Source organism: Hermetia illucens, chromosome 1, assembly GCF_905115235.1.
Source record: "Hermetia illucens chromosome 1, iHerIll2.2.curated.20191125, whole genome shotgun sequence".
Lineage (NCBI taxonomy): Eukaryota > Metazoa > Arthropoda > Insecta > Diptera > Stratiomyidae > Hermetia > Hermetia illucens.
This window is the reverse complement of record NC_051849.1, coordinates 146,663,435-146,683,148: the sequence shown is the minus strand read 5'-3', so window position 1 is coordinate 146,683,148 and position 19,714 is coordinate 146,663,435. Positions and strand designations below refer to the sequence as shown.

The following is a 19,714-nucleotide window of genomic DNA, read 5'->3' as shown; positions in this document are numbered from 1 at the left end:
TGTATCCAGTTGATTTTGGATGCTGCCTGTGAAGTGCACTTGAAACAAATGGTTTGCTGTTGGTTCATGGCTTTCTATTTCCTGCTGTGTAACTGTAGATAATATAGTTGCTGACTGCCTTCTTTGACAAGGATCCACTTTAGCTTTGAGGTTATCTCAAGAGAGTTGATCTCTTCGCAAAACCGTCTTTATGACGACCGTTTGGGTGACCTTATGCTCTCTTTTAAAGCTTTCTAAGCATCTTTGAACCGATTCTAGCGGCTAAATCAGACTTTAGAGCTCGGTCGAGGTGCACCATGTCCATCTGTTTTACCAAATCCGAGCGCCAACATGGTGTTTTATCCTTCATTCGTACCTTGAATGGGCAGCTTTCTTCGAAAGCTGCTCTCATGCTAGTTGTGATCATCTGGGTTGTTTTCTCAATTCCGTCGCCTAATCTGTCTTGAGTGGAATTCCTAAATGGAGTAGTTACAGATGGATCCATGTCCATTACGAAATCAATATACCTGTGGTCCAAGAGTATCATATCGTTCAATTCTCCCCGGGGGATGACACCGCGTTGTTGATGACCTCTGGCCTGACTATGTTGAAGAAAGTTGATTCATCAGCTAAATTGAGAATTTGCAGTTCGGTTGCTACCAGGTACTCCAGTAGTCTCAATCCTCTCGCGATGATGTTGGAAGTTCCCCAGTATATGCGGTGGGAGTAAGCCTCACATACTGTAATTAACCCCATGCTTTTACTTTTGGCATATTGGTTAGCTCTGATGAATGTTCCACTGGAAACTTCTTCTCCATCATAGGGAAATATGAAGAGCACCATAGAATCTCCTTACCTCCCTGTTGACGTTGTGTAGTCAGTTTGGCAATTGTGGTGTCGTTATCAGGAGTCAATGTGGTCAGCGCACTCGCCCGAGATTATTACCCGATTTGACTCAGGTACTCATTTACAGCTGGATCGGCTGGTATCGACTGGTACGTCAAATCACGATACAAATTCCACTGCTAGCAGTGAGACTTGAACCGCGACCTTACGTACGATAGCCTTGTGCTCTAACCACTCAGCCATCCGGATAAGCAAAGTTTATCCGTAACATTTTATGATAAACACTTATCTTACAGCTAAGAGGAGTTTCCTAAGCAGTTCGTACAGCTCGACATCGTAACTCTATGGATTGGTGTCATCATAAAAACCTGATACATTACCATCGGTTTGCCCGCAGGCGGTTTACTCGAAGACGGTTTGCCCAGAGGTGTTTTGTCTGGAAACAGTTAGTCCGGAGGCGATTTGCATGAAGACAGTTTGGCCGGGGGCATTACTTTGCCCGTAGGCGGTTTGTCCGGGGTTCGTTTGACATCCAAAGAAAGGTGCTTTTTCGTAGCCAAGGCTTTGGCCCACAAGGTGATCCCAACTAGAGTCCGGGGTCAGGAGCACTCATAGAAGGATTGTACGAGTATTCGTTTCCACTTGAACAAGTGGAGAATGTGTGGAGTTCAAAAGTCAGTCACCGACTCCGCCAATTGACTCAGTTTCCTGATAGATTGGTCACAAAAGGAGTAAAAAGGTCTATTTGGCTCATAGTAGCCATGCCATGCTTCCGCGATACACGTGAAATCCTTGGATGGTGGGGTCAGACCAATGGATCACAGTGTTGTCACTTGACTAACTGACCCGCATAAAATGGCGTTTTTTGGGGCTTGCAGAGATTCCGCTGGAAATTTAAATTTACCGACAGTAATTGTAGTCCAAACGTCTTAATTTTCGACCGCTTTTGTTTTACATAAAGTTCATATGGAGATGGTTCAGGGTACCTGCGTTTCGATTGTGAGGAATCACAGAAATATCGGCTTTGGTATCGACATGGAACAGGAACCCCTAGATTTGTCTAGAACGTGCAAATGGCTTGGCTATCGGACACTGCGTCGACATTAGTTTTCGACATCCTCGACTGTACAACTTACACATACGGTGGGCTGTAGTTGCAGCCATATCTTCCGAGCCGCCCATGGTAAAAACAGGGTCCATCGGGCGATGGCGAATTTCGCCATGACGCCGGTTGGCGTTATATTTGGTCAACTCTGAATGGAGAGTGGACCACTCCTTTGAACCGCACCCAACTAAAAGGGGGACTGGCGCACTCTGCAGCTGCTACAAACGCGAATCGTGCGCTTCGTTTACCTTGCCCGCCATTTCAGCTAGCCGTGTGCTGTCCATAATTTCCACAATGCAATGGTGTCGTAGATGATCCTCCTTACTGAGCTCCTTCACCATAAAAGGTAGGTAATAGTCGAGGGACGAACTGCAAGAGGAAGGCTGCTGTGGGTTTTTCAACCAGGGCGGGATGTTGCCTGGGTTATAACACAGTATTCTTCAATGACAAACCAAAGTCTGTACAGTTAGTGAGGGGGTAGACACAGTGAAACCGAGTCGAATAATTTCCCTATATTTACCCGTATATCTGGAAGCCTGTCTCGATGGCTGAGCCATTATCCGATTCTCTTTAAACTTATCATAATCATACTGATCCACAGTCAGGCGGCCATTGAGGCTTTACGTTGGGTGTTGAATTCCTCCGACTTGGTGGAACAGTGCTGAACAGTGTCGGTGGTACGTGATTGCCCGTCATAACAACATAAAACATAAAAAAATCCCTCGGCGTCTCGGCTCTCGACTATCGACGGTGGAATTTGCTCGTACGGCTTAAAAGCTGTACCTACGCCACGTCAAGGAGCACTTGACCCACCTATAACAAGTCCGGATCGGAAGAGATTTTGCACGGGGCACTGGTTTATAGGGGACCATGTGGCTAGATTCCACATACCTTTTAATTCGCATTCCCAAAGTTATATTTCCTAGGTAAACAATTCTTTGAGGGCCTCAGATAGATCTTCGGTTGAAGGGCTGGGAAGTTGCGATTAGTGAATGCTACGAGGTGCCTCTGAAGATCTTAGCCGGCTGGACACTCCTCCCTTTCTTACAGCAGTCGTGGCTATAGAAATTTACGGCATCAACATGGCACACCATAGTTCTGACTGGATTCCTTTGAGCGACTACCGACACTTACCTAGCTATCCATTTCTTGGTTAGAGCTGCCTATCTAATAGCTTGTAGAGTATAGAGGGCAAGTCCGCTGCATCATGGTGGCCAGTAGCATGTTAAGGGCAAATTTACCCACTGAGCGACAGATATTAGTAAGGCAAATTTCATATGCAGCCTGTTACCCCCGACTACACACAGTGCAGTGGGCACAGTTTTCGCAACATCGTAGGAGGTTTTTTCATTTAAAATGCAGGGAGTCCCGAAAACACAATTCACTTGATGATGGATCGGACCACTTGGGAAGCAACTTGTGTGTGCGTTTGAGTTGGGGGAGAGGCAAAGGCTCTGAGCACTCACACCTTTGTGGTCTATTGTACTCGATTCCTCAATCTAACGGAATATCCCAGATTCGTTCATGTATCGCAGGATTTCCGATAGTGGATGTGAAGCTGCCCACTGCAATTGGAGTGTCTAATGCGTGCATAGGCGGGGCACCCACAAAGAAAATATTCCGTGGATTCCGCTTCCTCATTACAGAATGATAGCAGCATTAGCCAATGTTACTGACACCCCAATTGCTGGTTCTGTGTTTGGAGGAAATTGAGCCCTCTTTTGTTAAAGCATTCGAGATTGCATTTCCCTCTGCACCACAATGAGCGGCTACCCAAAGCAGTTTCGCAGTACTGAATCTAGAAGCAGAGTTCAATCGGTTTCTACATTCCTGAACAATTTTTGAAGTGATCAAAATACTACTCTACGCTCTCAGTGTAGCTTAACTATCGCTACAGATTGCGATGCGCCCGCCCTTCAACCGCTCATAAATCACCGAGGTTGTCGCCCTTACGATCGCTTCCACTTTAACCTGAAAGGCCGTTGTATATTGTTTCAAGGGAAAAGCCCACTTCTCGTTTGTATTCGTGAGGTAGACTACTGCCCCAGAACCCCGTTCAGTTTCTGAGCCATCGATGTACTTAGAAGACGTCAGTATATCTCGCCACGCATTTTTCTGGCTCGTTCCAATTTTCCCCACGTTTTAATATAACTTCATATCTTCTACCAAACAGATGGATGGGGATCCAAGAATCGGAAGTCATTGTATGAGGATCCCAGAATAGGAAGTCATTGCGAAAACTGGATTCAATTCTTCCAATGACTGTTCCAATTCTTGTGCCCTTCATGTCCATTGTTTTCCCATAGATCTAACTGAATTAGTCTAGCTCATAGACTCATAGACTCTCATTACAGTGCTCTGAATAAACAGATCCAAGGGCTGCAAATTGAGTAATGCATTCAGAGCTGCGCCGGCTGTCGTGCTCATGGCACTGGTGATAGCAAGACACACAGTTCTTTGCAATGTGACTAGTTTGCAGCGAAAACTCGTCTGTTTCACCTTAACCTATTACACTACGGATCCATTGACTGATTCAGTACTGCAGATTGTTCTCACACGGAGTTACCAGCTTGTCCTCACCTCACGTCGAAAATTCCGCTTTCTTGCGTTCGATTTCTCTGGACACCTCCACACTTGATGGTGTAGCAACGCGCATTCCCTCATCCCCAAGAAACTTCGCCTTCTTTCGCAGTGCCGGTTGACTGACGGTTTCGTCCAGGGTAGAGGTAACTTATCAGACGCTGCTTCACTTCTGCCCTGGAAGCAGCGTGACCGAAAGTGGCGACAGGTGGTAATTGATCCATTTATATATAATCGTAGGAGGTCGTTTCGACCCTCCAACTCTGATCCGTAGCCAAGGTAGGGTCCCCTTGCACAGAATGCGGTTTGCCGCTGCACACTAACGACCCTGTTAGGTTCAATGTACACTGTCATTGCTTGACCCCATAAAAACGAGTTGGCAAAAGGGAAATAATTAAAACGCATTTAAAAAAAAAACGGAAAAAATAGATCTGGACTGTTTTCTATGTGCAGGGTTAATCAACTTTTATTTACTGTCACTGTTGAAGAGACTTAAGTGATACATTTTAGTGAACAGTGTCGGCGAATCCCTTCACCTTATTTTTCGTCGTCGTTGGCCGTCCCAAATTCTGGAGGATTTTGATGCATCTTTCACTCAGTCCTAATACCTTTGGCGATGTGCGAAGTCACTCGTTATGACTCACTAAATTGGCGTCGCGGCTGTTCACAAAAAATTCCGGTCATAAATCAGTACATTCATTTTAATCGTCACTTCACCTTTCAGTCTGCAAAATGAACCAAAAAGTGAAATCTGTCGATTATGTGTACAAATGATGTTATCAAATCATTGATAACGTTCCAGAGACCTTCATTGACTCATTAACAAAATGATGCAAGTGATAAAATATTGTGAACGATCTGAACTAAAACAATCGGAAACGCTGCCTATCGATGGACCATGAGAAAAGATAATATTCTGCCGATTCATGCGGTTTCATATTCACCATATAAATAGTCTCCACTGATCGAAAAAGTTGATTCAACTTCTGGTTTTATTCACGTTTAATTGATTCATTCAATGGAAAGGTGGGAGAATCGCGTTGCAGTGGTGACTGGTGCCGGCACCGGCATTGGAGCTGCCATTGCGGTAGATCTAGTTAAAGCTGGTCTTGTGGTAGTTGCGTTGGGGCGCCGAGAAACAAAGCTGCAGAAAAACAGGGAAGCGTTATCCACTGACCTCCAATCAAAGTATCATCCCATTCAGTGTGACGTCACCAACGAAGAAGATGTTAAGAAAGCCTTCGCATGGGTCGATGAGGTCCTCGGTGGAACGGATATTCTGGTTAACAGTGAAGGATTATTGCACTACGGGGAAAACTTGGTTGACCCTGGCAATACGGACGTAATTAGTCAAACCCTGGATGCGAATGTTACGGCTGTAGTGTTTTCTGTTCGTGAAGCCTTTAATTCCATGAAGCGGCGAAATTTCGATGGACATGTGATAATCATGAATAGCATCGCTGGGCACACCACTGAGCGGATTCCAGGAGCAAATATGTATATACCGTCCAAGCACATCGTTACTGCAATGGCTCAAACGTATCGCTATGAATTTGCACATGCTGGTACAAAAGTAAAGATCACGGTAAGTGTTTTTTTGTTATTTCACAATCATCCCCAAAGCCTAAATGGAGGTTGATAGAGTTCCCTTGAACTAAGCTGAACGCCAGAATAAAGAAATTTAAGATTGCTTTTCTGAGATAGCTAAGTTGATTGAATGACGGCCCTTGAATCATATACCTCGCTTTTGAATCTGTACTGCGCGATGAGTGTTTGTATCCTGACTTTTTCACACAAAGGTTTGATGATTCTCGATTAGTTGTTACCCTTCTTCGAACTCGTTTGTTCTCAATTTCATGATCGGATTGGTGGTAAGCAAACCTACGCAAGCGAAGCTAAACACTCAACCCACACGTTCTAATTTGCGAAGGATTGTTGAGGTTTGGCAAACATGTGAATGCGGCATAAAAGTTTTAACCTTAATAATAAGGTTTTGTTTGTAAAACAAAACCTTATTAAAATCGGTTCAATGTCTGTCTGTCTGTCTGTCTTTTTTTTTTTAAGGAGGTGGAAAAAGACTCTGGCCTGGGGACCCCAGAGTGTGAGATTTTTACCCACTAAAACCACCCTCAACTCCCATGGAAGGGATCAACCATGTTGCCATATGCTTATGGATCTCTCTCTTTCAGCTTTTTTCACCTGCGATAAGGGAGATATGGATCTGGTGTTATAAATGTGCATCATTCCGGTTGCCAAGATGTCAATTGGCATCATTCCCGAGATGACGAATGCTGCATCATCTGAAACGGCCCAGAAGGCAGAACACACCCTTAAGGCTGTTCTTCTGTGAACCGTATTCAGTTTATATGCATTGCATAAAACCTGCAGCGCGTTTCCCCAAACTGGGACTGCATACAGCATGATAAAACTCATCACCCTGCCTATGAGCAGCCTGCAAGTATGCCGCGGTCCTCCTATGTTCGGCATCATCCTTGCCAGAGCCATACTCGTAGTGGATGCTTTTTTACAAGTATGCTCTATGTGCTACTTAAAATTGAGTTTTCCGTCTATCATCACCCCCAAGTATTTGATGGCCGGCTTGAAAGTGATGATACGATTCCCGATTCTGACGCAGGCGTAATTTCTTTTGCGGCGCTTAGTGATGAGGACCGTTTCCGTCTTTTCCTCCGCGAGTGCAAGTCCAGCACTCTCCAGCCAAGCCTTAACAACACTGATTGCTTCGCTTGAGTACAACTCAGCATCCTCGAGATGTTTTGCGACCACAACCAGTGCTATGTTATCGGCGTAACCCACCACCGTGGCCTCCTCCGGAACCACACAGTGGGCCCAATACAGAGCCCTGTGGAACACCCGCGGAGACAACGTATTCCTTGGGTCCATCATCGGTATTATACCACAATGTTCCCTCATGCAAATAGCTATCTATAATAGCGGCGAGGTAGGTGGGAACACCAATCGTCGCCAGAGACTTTCGTATAAGGTTCCAATAGGCCGAGTTGAATGCATTCCTCACATCCAGGGTGACCACCACACAATATCTGCTGGTAGAACCCTTCCGTGAATTGCATTTTCAGCCAAGCCAGTAACCATTTTGATGGCATCAATGGTTGATCTGGCTTTGCGGAACCCATACACCTTGGCTCTCGACGGCTGGGAGTAGCCTATTATATACTATCTATAATCTATCTATAATAACCCGCTCCAACATTTTCCCCATAGTGTCTAGAAGACATATGGGTCTATAGGAGGACGGTTCCCCTGGCGGTTTGCCAGCCTTAGGCAGCAACACCACCTTCTGCGGTTTCCACGTCGCTGGAAAGATACCCTCGGGCATGCACGTTTCGAGCAGCTCCGCGAACATATCCGGTCTACATTTGACGGCAAGTTTGAGGGCCTTATTCGGTATGCCATCCAGACCCGGGGCTTTGCTGTCGCCTATTCGATTGCCGATCTCCAGCAGCTCATCCCTGGTGACTGGTGGAGTCGCGTCACATTTAGGGGACGCTGGAAAGTATTAGTACCCCCTCTTGCTGGGGAAATAACCCCTGAATTATTTTCAACAAGAGCATAGGGCACGTGATCTGCGGAGATGATCGGCCTCTGAATCGCCCCGTCACGATTTTGTAGACGGCTGAACCGATCCGAGCGAAAATTGGGGGACAGATGGGAACTATGAAATCCAACGCATACAGCGAGTGGCATGAATTTAGGTAGAGTTTCAAGAGGGGGCACACATGCAAAGGGGGGATTCAAACGATTTTTTCACCGGATATAGTCGTGTAGGGTATCGAATGAAAGCTCTCTCTTTGTACTTTCCGAACCTGGCATTAATTTTGGCGTGAAGCGCGTGAGTAAGGAGTCGAAATGTACGCACTTAAAGTGAGAGAGGACTAATTTTCAAAAACTACCCAACCTAAAAATCCGAAAAAAAATCAGGGTGGTGCGCCTAGATGAAATCTAGGCCTCAAAATATGTCCCATTCCGATATCTGTTCAAATAAACTAGCTAATAGTATATTACACCTTTTTAGAAATTTACTTAAAAACCCCCCTTAAAGTTATCCTTCCTAATTACGTACCAGTATAGAGGACAATATTTCCTATATACTTGCTAAATTTCGTGGAAATCTGGCAATTAACGCCAAAGTCATAGCAGTTCGAATTTAGCAATTTCGGGCGAATTTACCGCTTCTAAAGCCATGCAAATCAGATGCTGACGTCATAATTACCCGGAATAATTGACATTCGCGTGAAATATTAATGTAGCATTTATGAAGAATCTACTTATCTGCAGCCCTTTTTAAGGTTTTGTGTAAAACACTTATGTGAAATCTAATCTTCAAGAGATGTCCCATTCCGGTATCTGCTCAAATAAATTTACTAGCAGTATATTATCAACTATTAGATAATGACTAAAAAACTTCCCTTGAGTTCATCCTAGGTGTACTAAATTCTGCATCGATACACACGCATATACATGCCAAGTTCCATGAAAATCCAACTATTAGTGTCAAAGTTATAGAAGTTCAAACTTACCAATTTCGTGCTAATTAACAGCATCCTAATAATAATAATAATAATCGTTCGCGCAACAATCCATGTTGGAGCGGGGCCTTGAAGTGTGTTAGAGCACTTCATTCAAGACCGTAACGGTACACTAGGAGGCAATGTGGTCAGCACTGCGCTCGCCCGAGATTTTTTCCCTGGTTTGACTCAGGTACTCATTCACAGCTGAGTCGACTGGTGTTCGACGTCAAATCACAATACAAATTCCACTGCCACCAGCGAGATTTGAAACGGGACCTTCCGTACGACAGCCTCGCGCTCTAACCACTCAGCTATCCGGACACACAACAGCATCCTAAGCCATACGAATAAGATGACGTCAAAATTAACGAGAATAATTGATATTCAAGTGAAATATTACAATTCAATTCAAGAAGAATAGCGATTGGCACCAAATTTGGTAGAAAGGTGGGAACTGTGAACGCTCACGCATATATCCTTTTACGTCGAATTTAAGGGGGTGTAAATTTTTTTTTCATCAAATATAGTCACGTGGGGTATCAAATTAAAGGTCTTGGTTAGTACTTTTCAAAGCCGGTCTTAGTTTTGACTTTTGTTGAAAAGGTGAGGAGTGCGGGGGGTTGAAAGTGGTCATTTTTTTAATGAACCCATTCTCAGAAACTACTCAACCGAAAAATCTGAAAAAAATCAGGAGGCTGCCACTATATGGTGCCTAGGCACCGAAATACCCTCCATACCAATACCTGTTAAAATAAAGTTAATAATAGTTCATTACTAGAATTTTTAGTAATTGACAGGAAAACCCCCGTTAAGTTCACTCTAGAATCACAAAATTTTGCAGCAATGTAGGCTAGAGCATAGAGCATGATCCTACGTGTGAAAATCACACTATTACTAACAAAGTTATACTAGGTCAACTGTCGCTTCTCTGCAAATTCAAGACTATGATTGCAAATATTACTTGAAAGTGGAAATTTTCACATAATGTATGCATATTTTACGTGCTACATGCTAATGAGACAAATGCACACTCAAATCTCTTTATAAAGGAAATACACCAAACCTTTCATACCTGAAGTGCTGAGCTTCCGGTTTCCCGACTTGTTTATATTTGTTCTTGGTTAAATTCTTGGCATTTGCTAATAATATTAAACTCAGAGTGTGAAGCGTATGAGGTTGACTATTATCAATACAGATCTTTCCATCAAATGATTCATTTAAATCGCTTTCTAAAAAATAGAGAGCACTGGAATTTTTAGCTATGTGACCCGGAGCTGTAGTGCACTCGTCGCTCCTCTCTATTTCTTTTTCTTCAGCTTTCAGTTCACAAGCGGGGTCGGCTCATCGTGATCGGTTTTGTCATTTTATCTTATCAAATGCCTGATCAGGATGTAATCGCGAGACCTTTAAATCCCCATCCAGCGTGTTTTGGCCGGCTTTTTGGTTGCTTACCATTGACTTCGATGTTCTGACCAATACTGGTTATTGAATTCTAGTTACCGTGAATTACGTGACCACACCGTCGAAAACGCCTCTCTCGATCGGTGCAAACCCATATCGATCGCGGATATTTTCATTTTAGACGTGATCAAAACGTGTCACGCCACCAGTGCAATGCAACATCTTCAACCCCATTACCACAAGACGCCGTTCATTGTCCTTTATAGCCGGCCAACACTCAGAACTATAGAGAGCGGCAGACGGATGATATTGCGGTAAATTTTAGATTTGGGACGTGCGCTCATACGTTGATTAGAAAGAACACCAGTTGGGCAATGCCACTTCATCCAGGTTGCGTTAATGCATGAAACAATTTCATTACGCAGTTCTCCATTGGCTGATAGCATTGACTCGAGATATTTAAATCGCTGAGTTGGCAATGGCAGCAACCTGCACTTTGAGATATTTAAATCGCTGAGTTCTAGCAATGGCAGTAACCTGCCCAGAACAGCGATTTGAATATCTCGGGTCAAGGTTATAAGTCAATGGAGAACTACGTCATGCTCCTCACATAGGAAAAGACAAAACCTTATACCTGAAGCGCCAAGCTTTCGGATTCTTGCCTTGTTATCTAGTTGATCTTATCATCAGGAGAGCTATCATCGGCTACCTGATGCAAAGTCCTAATTGCCTGTTTTCAGTTGATCCTCTAGCTTTAACACTATCCGCCGGAACATATTTCATAAATACAATTAGAGAATACGAATTTTCGCACCTTCGTAGGTATGTGAAAAACATAGTGCTGTAGTTAACGACCAGGATGAATCATGTGATTGAGGCTGACACTGTTTGAGGATGATGCATTCTGGCTTATCACGACTAGATAGGGAATAAAGAAGACATTTCCACTTCTATCCTCTTGCAAGAGTGCCAGTACCCCCCCCCCCCCCATGTGTCCTAGGCTGAGATACTCAAGCATAAAACGGTTTGGCTTAATCTTGATCTCCTTATTTTCGCTCCACCGCTTTTTCTGGGTTAAGTATTGGATAACTTTACGGTAGAAGTCACTTAGCCTCAGGCCTCTCTGCCGCAAAGAGTTTAGCACCACATATCTTCACACCTCTGTCCGATAATAGTCCTTTAAATAAAGCTTTCCTCACATTTGCACATCCAAAGCAGTACCATTGCCCTTACTCAGGGAAATATGGCAGAATATGTTGTCACAGTCTAGCTCCAACTCTTTTTATGAAATCTCTAATGAGGTGTATTTTTGACCTGCAGCATCACCTGGGTCTGAGACGATCCACCCAAGCTCGGTGCTTTGAAAGTGAAAGTTGTGTATAACTGCTTCTCGGAACAATTAGAGTAAAATATTTGATCTAAACAAGAGTAGGACTTTCCTGACACACAGTCCGCTAGTTTTTTGGCTCCTAGTAGTAATCTCACTTGCTGTGAAATTTGCCGGAATTTTCCATTGGTGACCCTTTTTAGAACTAGGACTTTTGTTTGAATAGTTGCCCCTCTTCTAAATAAGTACGCGAATTTAGTAGGATAACGCTCCTGATGAAATGCCAACCTCCACTCGACACTTCAATCTTCGTCTTTGCTAGCATTATCTTCTATACAAAATCTTCAACAATATAATTGCTTTGACTACCTTGGTCGATTAGAAACCGGACTGCGACCCTTCGGCTATCAATAGGTCTTATGCGGACCATAGCTGTGATAAGAGCTATGCTGTAGCAGGCCATCCCATCCGTCCTCGCTTTTGCTTTAGACCTTACTGATATCCATTCAAAGGTTTTCCGCTTATTACAAACCCTACGTTTATATTTGTGGTAGATGGAATAAATACAAAGCAATTAGTTTTTGGAACCCTTCTGAGTTATTTCTGGGGTCGCTCAATGCTTTAATATCCCTCTGCATTAGTCGGTTGATTACTATATCGACGCTTCAACAATTCCCATTTCTTGGAATAGTTATTGGTGTAGACCCCAAGATGCTAAATGATGCGTTTGACGTCACCCCGAAATTTACTTTGAATCACTATTACTCTGTAGGCCCAGCCTATGTTCAAACCATAATAGACTTTGAGAGTCTATTCTACCTTCTACCTTCTATTCTAATTATAAGGAGGGCTACGTCGAGGGTGCTAGCTTATGTTCCACGAAGGGCAGTCCTCCCAGGAGTTGTGCATAAGGTAAGTAAAGTAAATCTTTCATAAATTTCTCTACTGCTATAAAATGACTGTCCGTGAGTCAGGGCGATCCAAGCTGGTGGATATGCAAGGCATAACCTATCATCTTGATTAGTCGGTGAAACTTGGTTCCGGAACTTAACGTTCCTTGTAGAAACGCAATAGGAACATCGTTGTTAGTGGAGTAGTGCAGCTGCGCTCCGGAGCTTTCATGAATTCCTGATGGTTTGTTTTCAAATGCCGATTGCCAAATCACTGGTCAACTAAAGAATCATCCATGATAATACCAGAATGAACAAGCATTATTTCATCCATTGGTCTTTCATAGGCTCAAACTATAACGAATTAGAGATTTAAGTAAACTTCTCAAATTTGCTCTCCCGTCGCTATGAATTTCCCTCGAATCTTTCTTTTCTGAGCTGGCTCAAAGATTTTCGAACATTGAGCTGCTTTTGTTGTTGGTCAACAATTACCAGCAGGATCGTTTTAGACTGTTTGAACTCACCCCTTGCACCGTGCACCAAACGTGGAATTACTATTAATTCTTTGTTCACACAGTTGTTGGTGCAGAACATGCTTCAAATTTGAAATCTTTATTGATTCCTTGCACAGGCATGTTTGCCTCTATTATTCCTGAGGATGGACCATACATGGAGTTTTATTGACTCCTTATCCACGAAATTGTTTGAGACTACACTTACCTAGATCGTGCAAAAATTTTGGGAGGTGATAGATTACGACTATAATTGATTGAAAAATGAAGCATGTAGGGCCTGCCGTGGTTACTGCGCCAACGCTGAATGTCCCAACCGCACGCGCTATAAAGTTAGAACTTGCTGTTTAAGAAAGCTAAAATCAGACAGCCCGACAAGCAAGAAAACCGGATTTTATATTTATATATATATATATACAGAGTGAATGAAAATAAGGACTACTCACAATTTAATTGTCTTCCTAGTTGCTGGCACCCGCGTCTTAAGCCAGGGAGCATTTCTAGGAACGCTTTATTTTCGGCAGAGCTACGTTCCCTTTGGAAATCACTTACATTTCTGCTAGTATTTCCAACCAACTCGTCTATTCCAGGTATACAAGGCTCCAGAAAGGTTAACACTTTTCCCCGTTCAGTTGCGGAGTTGAGCGAGGGACATATTATCACGCAAACCGTCATGTATTGCAGTGAGGCAAAATTTTAGAGAAAGTCTCAAGAGCCATCACATTCTACACATCTGAGCTAATGAGTAGGCGATCTTGTATATTTTGGAAGCATAGTTTCTGAAAACCGCAGCACCGAATTGACTGTCACCTTACGCAATCGTGGCACATACCTTCAATGGTTTGTTAAAAATCTGGAAATGCAGATAAATATGTTTAAATATCAAATTGACATTTTTCTGATCTAGTGTCCGTTCTGTGTTGCCACATGAGAGTAGCAAATAGAAAGCAACCAACATTGTTACCCAAAAGTTTCGAGTCTTTAAGAGCATTTCTCTGCGACGGGTGGTCTACTTCTGACCAAACATAATTTCGCATGGAAAACTTGGTCGACGCATAAGCCAATTACCCACGGACGTGGTGATCAGAAGGCATTGAATTGGTCGCACATTGATGCTCCACCAACTCTTCCCTTCCTTTATCCACTTTCATGAAAACCTGTCGCGCCTGCAGTTTACCTTTTCTAGAAACCACTTAGATTGCACTCTTGATCTTGTCCTCTCTAAGTATCCTGTGCGTTGCCTTTTCCAATCCCCTCCTGCCCCGTCTTACGATGCCCCGGACGCCCAGCATTCTGCTTTCGAGTTAAATGCTTAGATAACCCGACTCCACTCTCCTGTCGCACGAATTACGATACTCAAGGATGGGAATATGAAAAAAAAATCGAATTAAATTTTAACAAAAGTTTATTTCTCGTTAAAGTTGTAAAAATTACTAGCAACGCTTACATTCGATCATCCAATTAACAAAATGTTATGTTGGGCATTGGCGCCAGATGTAGGTTTACGTTATTATGCCGGATGTAACTCACGCAAGCCTACCAAGTTCAACTTTCGTAAGGCGAACTCCGAAGCTCTGAACTCAGCCCTGGCGGCAATCAACTGGGTTCCGCTCCTCTCTCCATTAATGTGTAACCAAGCTCTCAACACCTTCTACACCATTTTATCTTATTTTCTTCCTTGTTACGTCCTCTCCTCTCCTAAGTGGTTACGCTCTTACCCTGTCAGGTTTATTACTGAAGTCCACAAAAAACTTCGTCTTCTAGAACCTATGATGATTTAGTTTTCTTTCAAACCTCTGTATTCCTCGGTCAAATCTTTAATACGTACGTCCACGACTAGTGTTGAAGACTCACTAAAGTGCAGAAACCTTAAACCTTTCTCGTCCCGTATTCGCAACTCGCACTGTCCTGCCCAGCTATCCCATCCCCCCCATTAAATTATCTGGTTCCTCAGCTAACTCCCTCTTACTATCTTGTGATTTACTCTGCCGTTACTTTTCCTCAGTCTATGTTCCCTCTCGTTCCTCCGAATCCCTCCCGGTAGTGGATATGGCCTGCCCCGCATCGGCTACCATTCCCCTTCTTACCGCACTCCTTGTCGAGTAGCTCATTGGCAAACTTGATGCCAATGTCGGACCTGGCTTCGATGGTCGTCCAAACCTCTTTTTGCTCAAAACTGGTAAGTCCATCTCCCTTTCTCAATCTTTTATTTTTGACAAAAGCCTCGGAGAGAATCATTTTCCCGGCTTGTGGAAAGAGGCTTTCATCATCCCCATTCGCGAAAGTGGCGATCGTACGCTCGCCGAGAATTACCGTCCCATTTCCTTTCAGGCCTGTCTCCTACCTGACGTCTGATATATTCATATCAGACGTGCTTTTGCTTGCCCCTGCTTTTGAGCATTGGTCTTTGTTGGTTGTAGTCCCCGCAGTATGCCAATGTTGACTTTGCAGCTTCGCGGCCCGTAAACTAAGTACTTCATTGTGTCATTGATATTTTAAATTTTAGTGAATTTGCACGGAAAAGACAACTTTAACCTACTGTAACTACTGTAATGGTACTACTACTACTGTAATGGTACGATTTTAATGAATCTTCTTTGATCCTTTTATCTATAAATATTACTACAAATTTGTATGACCGTATAAAATAGCCAATGGAAAAGGACGAAATGAAAAATAGAAAACTAAAGATTTATTCTAAATTCGAAAAGGAGCTTAACTTGTCAATGGATATACCAACCCCCGAGTTTCAGTTTGACTAATGACGATGATGGTGTAAGAAGCATTTTTTCAAAAACTGCTTTTCATTTGCATATTTAAATTATTCACATAACCTGCAAAAAAGATTGCTTTTACCAATAGTTTCTCATCGTTATCTTTGTTACCATCACGTGCGTGAAATGTAGCTATGTTAACGCTAACATCAAGTTGAAATTGTTCCGTATTAATAATCTTTTTGTGGTGCTTTAAAAAGCTATCAAATTCAAAGTAATCGCCATTGTTATTTGAAAACTATGAGCCATCGTCAACACTTGCCTGCGTCATATCGTGGAGATGCGCTGGCCCCATTCAGTAACCAATAGATAATTTCGGCAGCGTAAAGGCCAGAGTCCTCTGGAGAAAGCAAAAGTGGCAGCAGACAGGTCGCATATTAACGAGTGGCGATAATTCCATCACTGTGCCACCTGTATACTTTCCGTATCTTTTTTTTCTGAATTTGGATCTCTTTTGAAATGCTTAGATGAAACTTAGTTAAACCTCTGTCTGTTGCCATTTTGGAGACGCAGATGTGGAAGAATTTATCAGAAAATTCCGAATATTTAAAAGTACTTTTACTATTATAATTTACAGATAATCTCATACTTTCCTGGCACAGGTGGGATTTTCCACAACCTACTCATTAATTATTTAAGTTATTTCAGAAGAAACATAAACATAGCTTAGTATGACATAGCATTATATCATCCATTCTATTATTCTAGAGCATTAGTCCAGGCGCTGTCAGTACGGAGGCCCTTCCTGAAGGATTTCTTATAACCACAGGAATTCCCTATTTGACCCCTTATGATGTCTCAAACGCTGTACTATATGCGATTGCCACTCCACCTAACATTCAAGTGAGTACAAATCTGTCTACTCTGATAATAAACTCTAAAAATGTTTTCCCTCAATTTCAGATCTTTGAATTGACGATTGAGCCAGTAGGCGCAAGCGTGCGACATTTGGAACTTAACAATTAAATTTTATTACCACAAAAGGATCGTATTACAATTTCATGAATATATTGATTAATATAAAAGATAAATTAAATAATTAGATTCAGAGTGGTATAACTGATCTTGGAACTATTTAACTCATGCCGCTTCAGCACGTGAGTTTTATTTGAAGCTAACTTAACATATAAACAAGACGGAGTACCGGAAGCCGGCGCTTCGACTATAAAGGTTTGTGTTCATCTTATGTGAAAAATTTCTACGTAATTTTTTCATTTGTATATGGCTAAAAACCAAAAATATTCCCTCATATCTTTTCCAAACTACAAAATAAACGTACATATTACAGACTTATTACGTATTATGCACACCCTAAACAAATAAACATTGCCTATTGCCTAGCATACTATACTTACACCTGCACGTATACAAATTAATCGTACACATATTTCCGATTTACTTCGTGCATAAAAGTCAAAGGCTGGTATAGTTCACAGTACGAAAAGTGGATTGGTACCCACGATGGAGTATAAAACCTTGGAGATGCCTGCTGAACCAACATCAACAGCTTTACTACCAAACCCTATCTCCAACTCCACGTGGTGACCGCTGGGAGCTCTTTCTTAACGAGAAGCTGCAGACGGAGAAGAATTAAGGCGAGGCTCCCGTGCCTAAAAACGGGACAAATTGTACCAACTGTCCTCCTCGTTGGGGGTTGGGTAGGGCTGATAACCCTACATGGAAAACAACTTGTTACGAAGCGACAACAGGAGCCTCAGACTGGACGGATAACACAACGAGGAACCCGGCAACGACAAAGGAATAACGACTTGCTCAGTTCCTCATGGAACGTGCGCTCCCTGTACAGAAATGGAGCTGCCAGGCAGCTACCCGATACCCTATCCCAATATAGGGCTGATGTAACAGCGTTACAGGAGATGTTTTGGATATTATAGCGGCCATCCAGTAAACCATGTGCTCAGAGTAGGTTTCTTAGTCAGTCAAAAAATGAAACCTGATGTTATCGGCTTTGAAAACATAAGCGAACGGCTATGGACTCTGCGCTTCCGAGGCAAATTTAGAAATATAAGCTTCATTAACGTTCACAGCCCTACAGAGGAGACTGCAAAATCGGCGGAGGATGCCTTCTACGAGGTAGTAGAACAAACCCTCGAAGCCTCTCCCAGATATGATACCAAAATCATACTAGGCGATTTTAGCAGCCAAGTAGGGAAGCAGCCCGTATTCAAGCGATACGTTGGCTCCCGTAGCTTACTTCAAAATACAAATTATAACGGACTGCGGATAATTCAATTAGCAGTGTCACACGAAATGGTTGTTGGAAGTATCTGGTTTCTGCGGAGAGCGGTCCACAAACATACATAGGCCTCTCCAGCCGCGACCACTTTCAACCAAATTGACAACGTGTTGACCAAACGTCGCCACTTCTTAGCCTTGATGAATGTCAGAACATATGAGGAGGGGGGGGGGGCAATATAGACTCCGATCTCTCTCTCGTTTTCATGGTGCTCCGAGCTCCAATAACAACACCACCCAGAATCCGCTCTGACAATCAGGTGAGAGTTACCACCGCCATCCACACCTATAAGAGATGCTAGTGATGAAGCATCAACAAATGAGCTTCGCAACCACCTGAAGAACATTATCGTAAATACGGCCGCAAATATACTTCGCCCCAGCCGCAAGAAAAGTTGGAACGGCTAGTTTCACGATGAATGTAAGCTAGCAACGGAACAGAAGAATGCTGCATACCGGGTAATGCTGCATTCTCAAAGAACGCGGGCAAACGCGAAGATTTATCACGAACTCAGGCGAACGGAGAAACAACTTCACAGACGGAAAAAGGAACCCTAGCAGAACCAATTGATCTGTGAACTCGAAAAATACAGGGAGCAACCACACAAGGTCCGCAAGTTTTACCAACAAGTCAGCAGGATGAAGCCTTACACACCTCGATATTCATCCTGCCGAGACGAATAGGGAAATCTGATTTCCGACAGAATGGGCATATTGGAGCGATCGGTTGAGCACTTTGATGAATTACTGAACAACCAGAAAATCGGTGAGCTGGAGGTCCCGCCAACTGAAGACGACGTACAAATACTGCCACCATTAAGCGTAGAAGAAACAGTCGGTGCAATTCATTTGCTCAAAAATCATAAGTCACCAGGAGCCGATGGCATTACAGCCGAATTGTTTAAATATGGAGGCGACCAGTTACACCAAGTAGTTCATGAGCTTATGCTTAAGTTATGGGACAGCGAATCAATGCCTGCAGATTGGCAACGAAGCATTATCTGTCTCATACATAAAAAGGGAGATATCACACAGTGCAGCAATTATAGAGGTATCACCTTGCTGAGTACCATCTATAAGATATTTTCCACTATCTTGCTAGGCCGGATAGCCCCATCCGCCCAGAACATCATTGGCCCATACCAAAGAGGCTTCACTGCAGGCAAATCAGCAACAGATCAGATTTTCTCTCTACGGTTTCCGGCAAGCGATGGAAAAACTGTTGGAATATGGACAACAGTTGCACCATCTATTCATCGACTTTAAAGCCGCCTATGATAGCATAGCCAGGGTAAAACTGTACACGGCCAGGAGAGAATTCGGTATCCCGACGAAATTAGTAAGACTGACTAGGCTGACCTTGACCAATGTGCGAGGCCAGATAAAAGCAGCAGGATCACTCTCGAGACCATTCGACATCAACAACGGCCTAAGACAAGGGGATGCTCTATCATGGGTCCTCCCTGGAGAAAGTGATCCGTGATGCTGAGATAAATG

General features: G+C 43.2%; 1 protein-coding gene across 1 annotated transcript; it reads left to right on the top strand.

Annotated features, from left to right (window-relative positions):
* Window positions 1-5,505: 5,505 nt before the first annotated feature.
* LOC119661498 (farnesol dehydrogenase-like) lies at window positions 5,506-16,967 on the top strand. Its single transcript, XM_038070864.1, has 3 exons — window positions 5,506-6,095; window positions 16,670-16,804; window positions 16,865-16,967. Exons 1-3 carry the CDS (start codon window positions 5,529-5,531, stop codon window positions 16,925-16,927), a joined length of 765 nt encoding a protein of 254 aa, XP_037926792.1. The 5' UTR covers window positions 5,506-5,528; the 3' UTR covers window positions 16,928-16,967.
* The last annotated feature ends 2,747 nt before the right edge of the window (window positions 16,968-19,714 follow it).

Bases quoted from the DNA above. Each gene is read 5' to 3' on its own strand.
- LOC119661498 (XM_038070864.1), top strand. From the start codon at position 5,529: ATGGAAAGGTGGGAGAATCGCGTTGCAGTGGTGACTGGTGCCGGCACC. The intron at 6,096-16,669 runs GTAAGTGTTTTT...CTATTATTCTAG, and splicing joins GTACAAAAGTAAAGATCACG to AGCATTAGTCCAGGCGCTGT. The intron at 16,805-16,864 runs GTGAGTACAAAT...CCTCAATTTCAG, and splicing joins CCACTCCACCTAACATTCAA to ATCTTTGAATTGACGATTGA.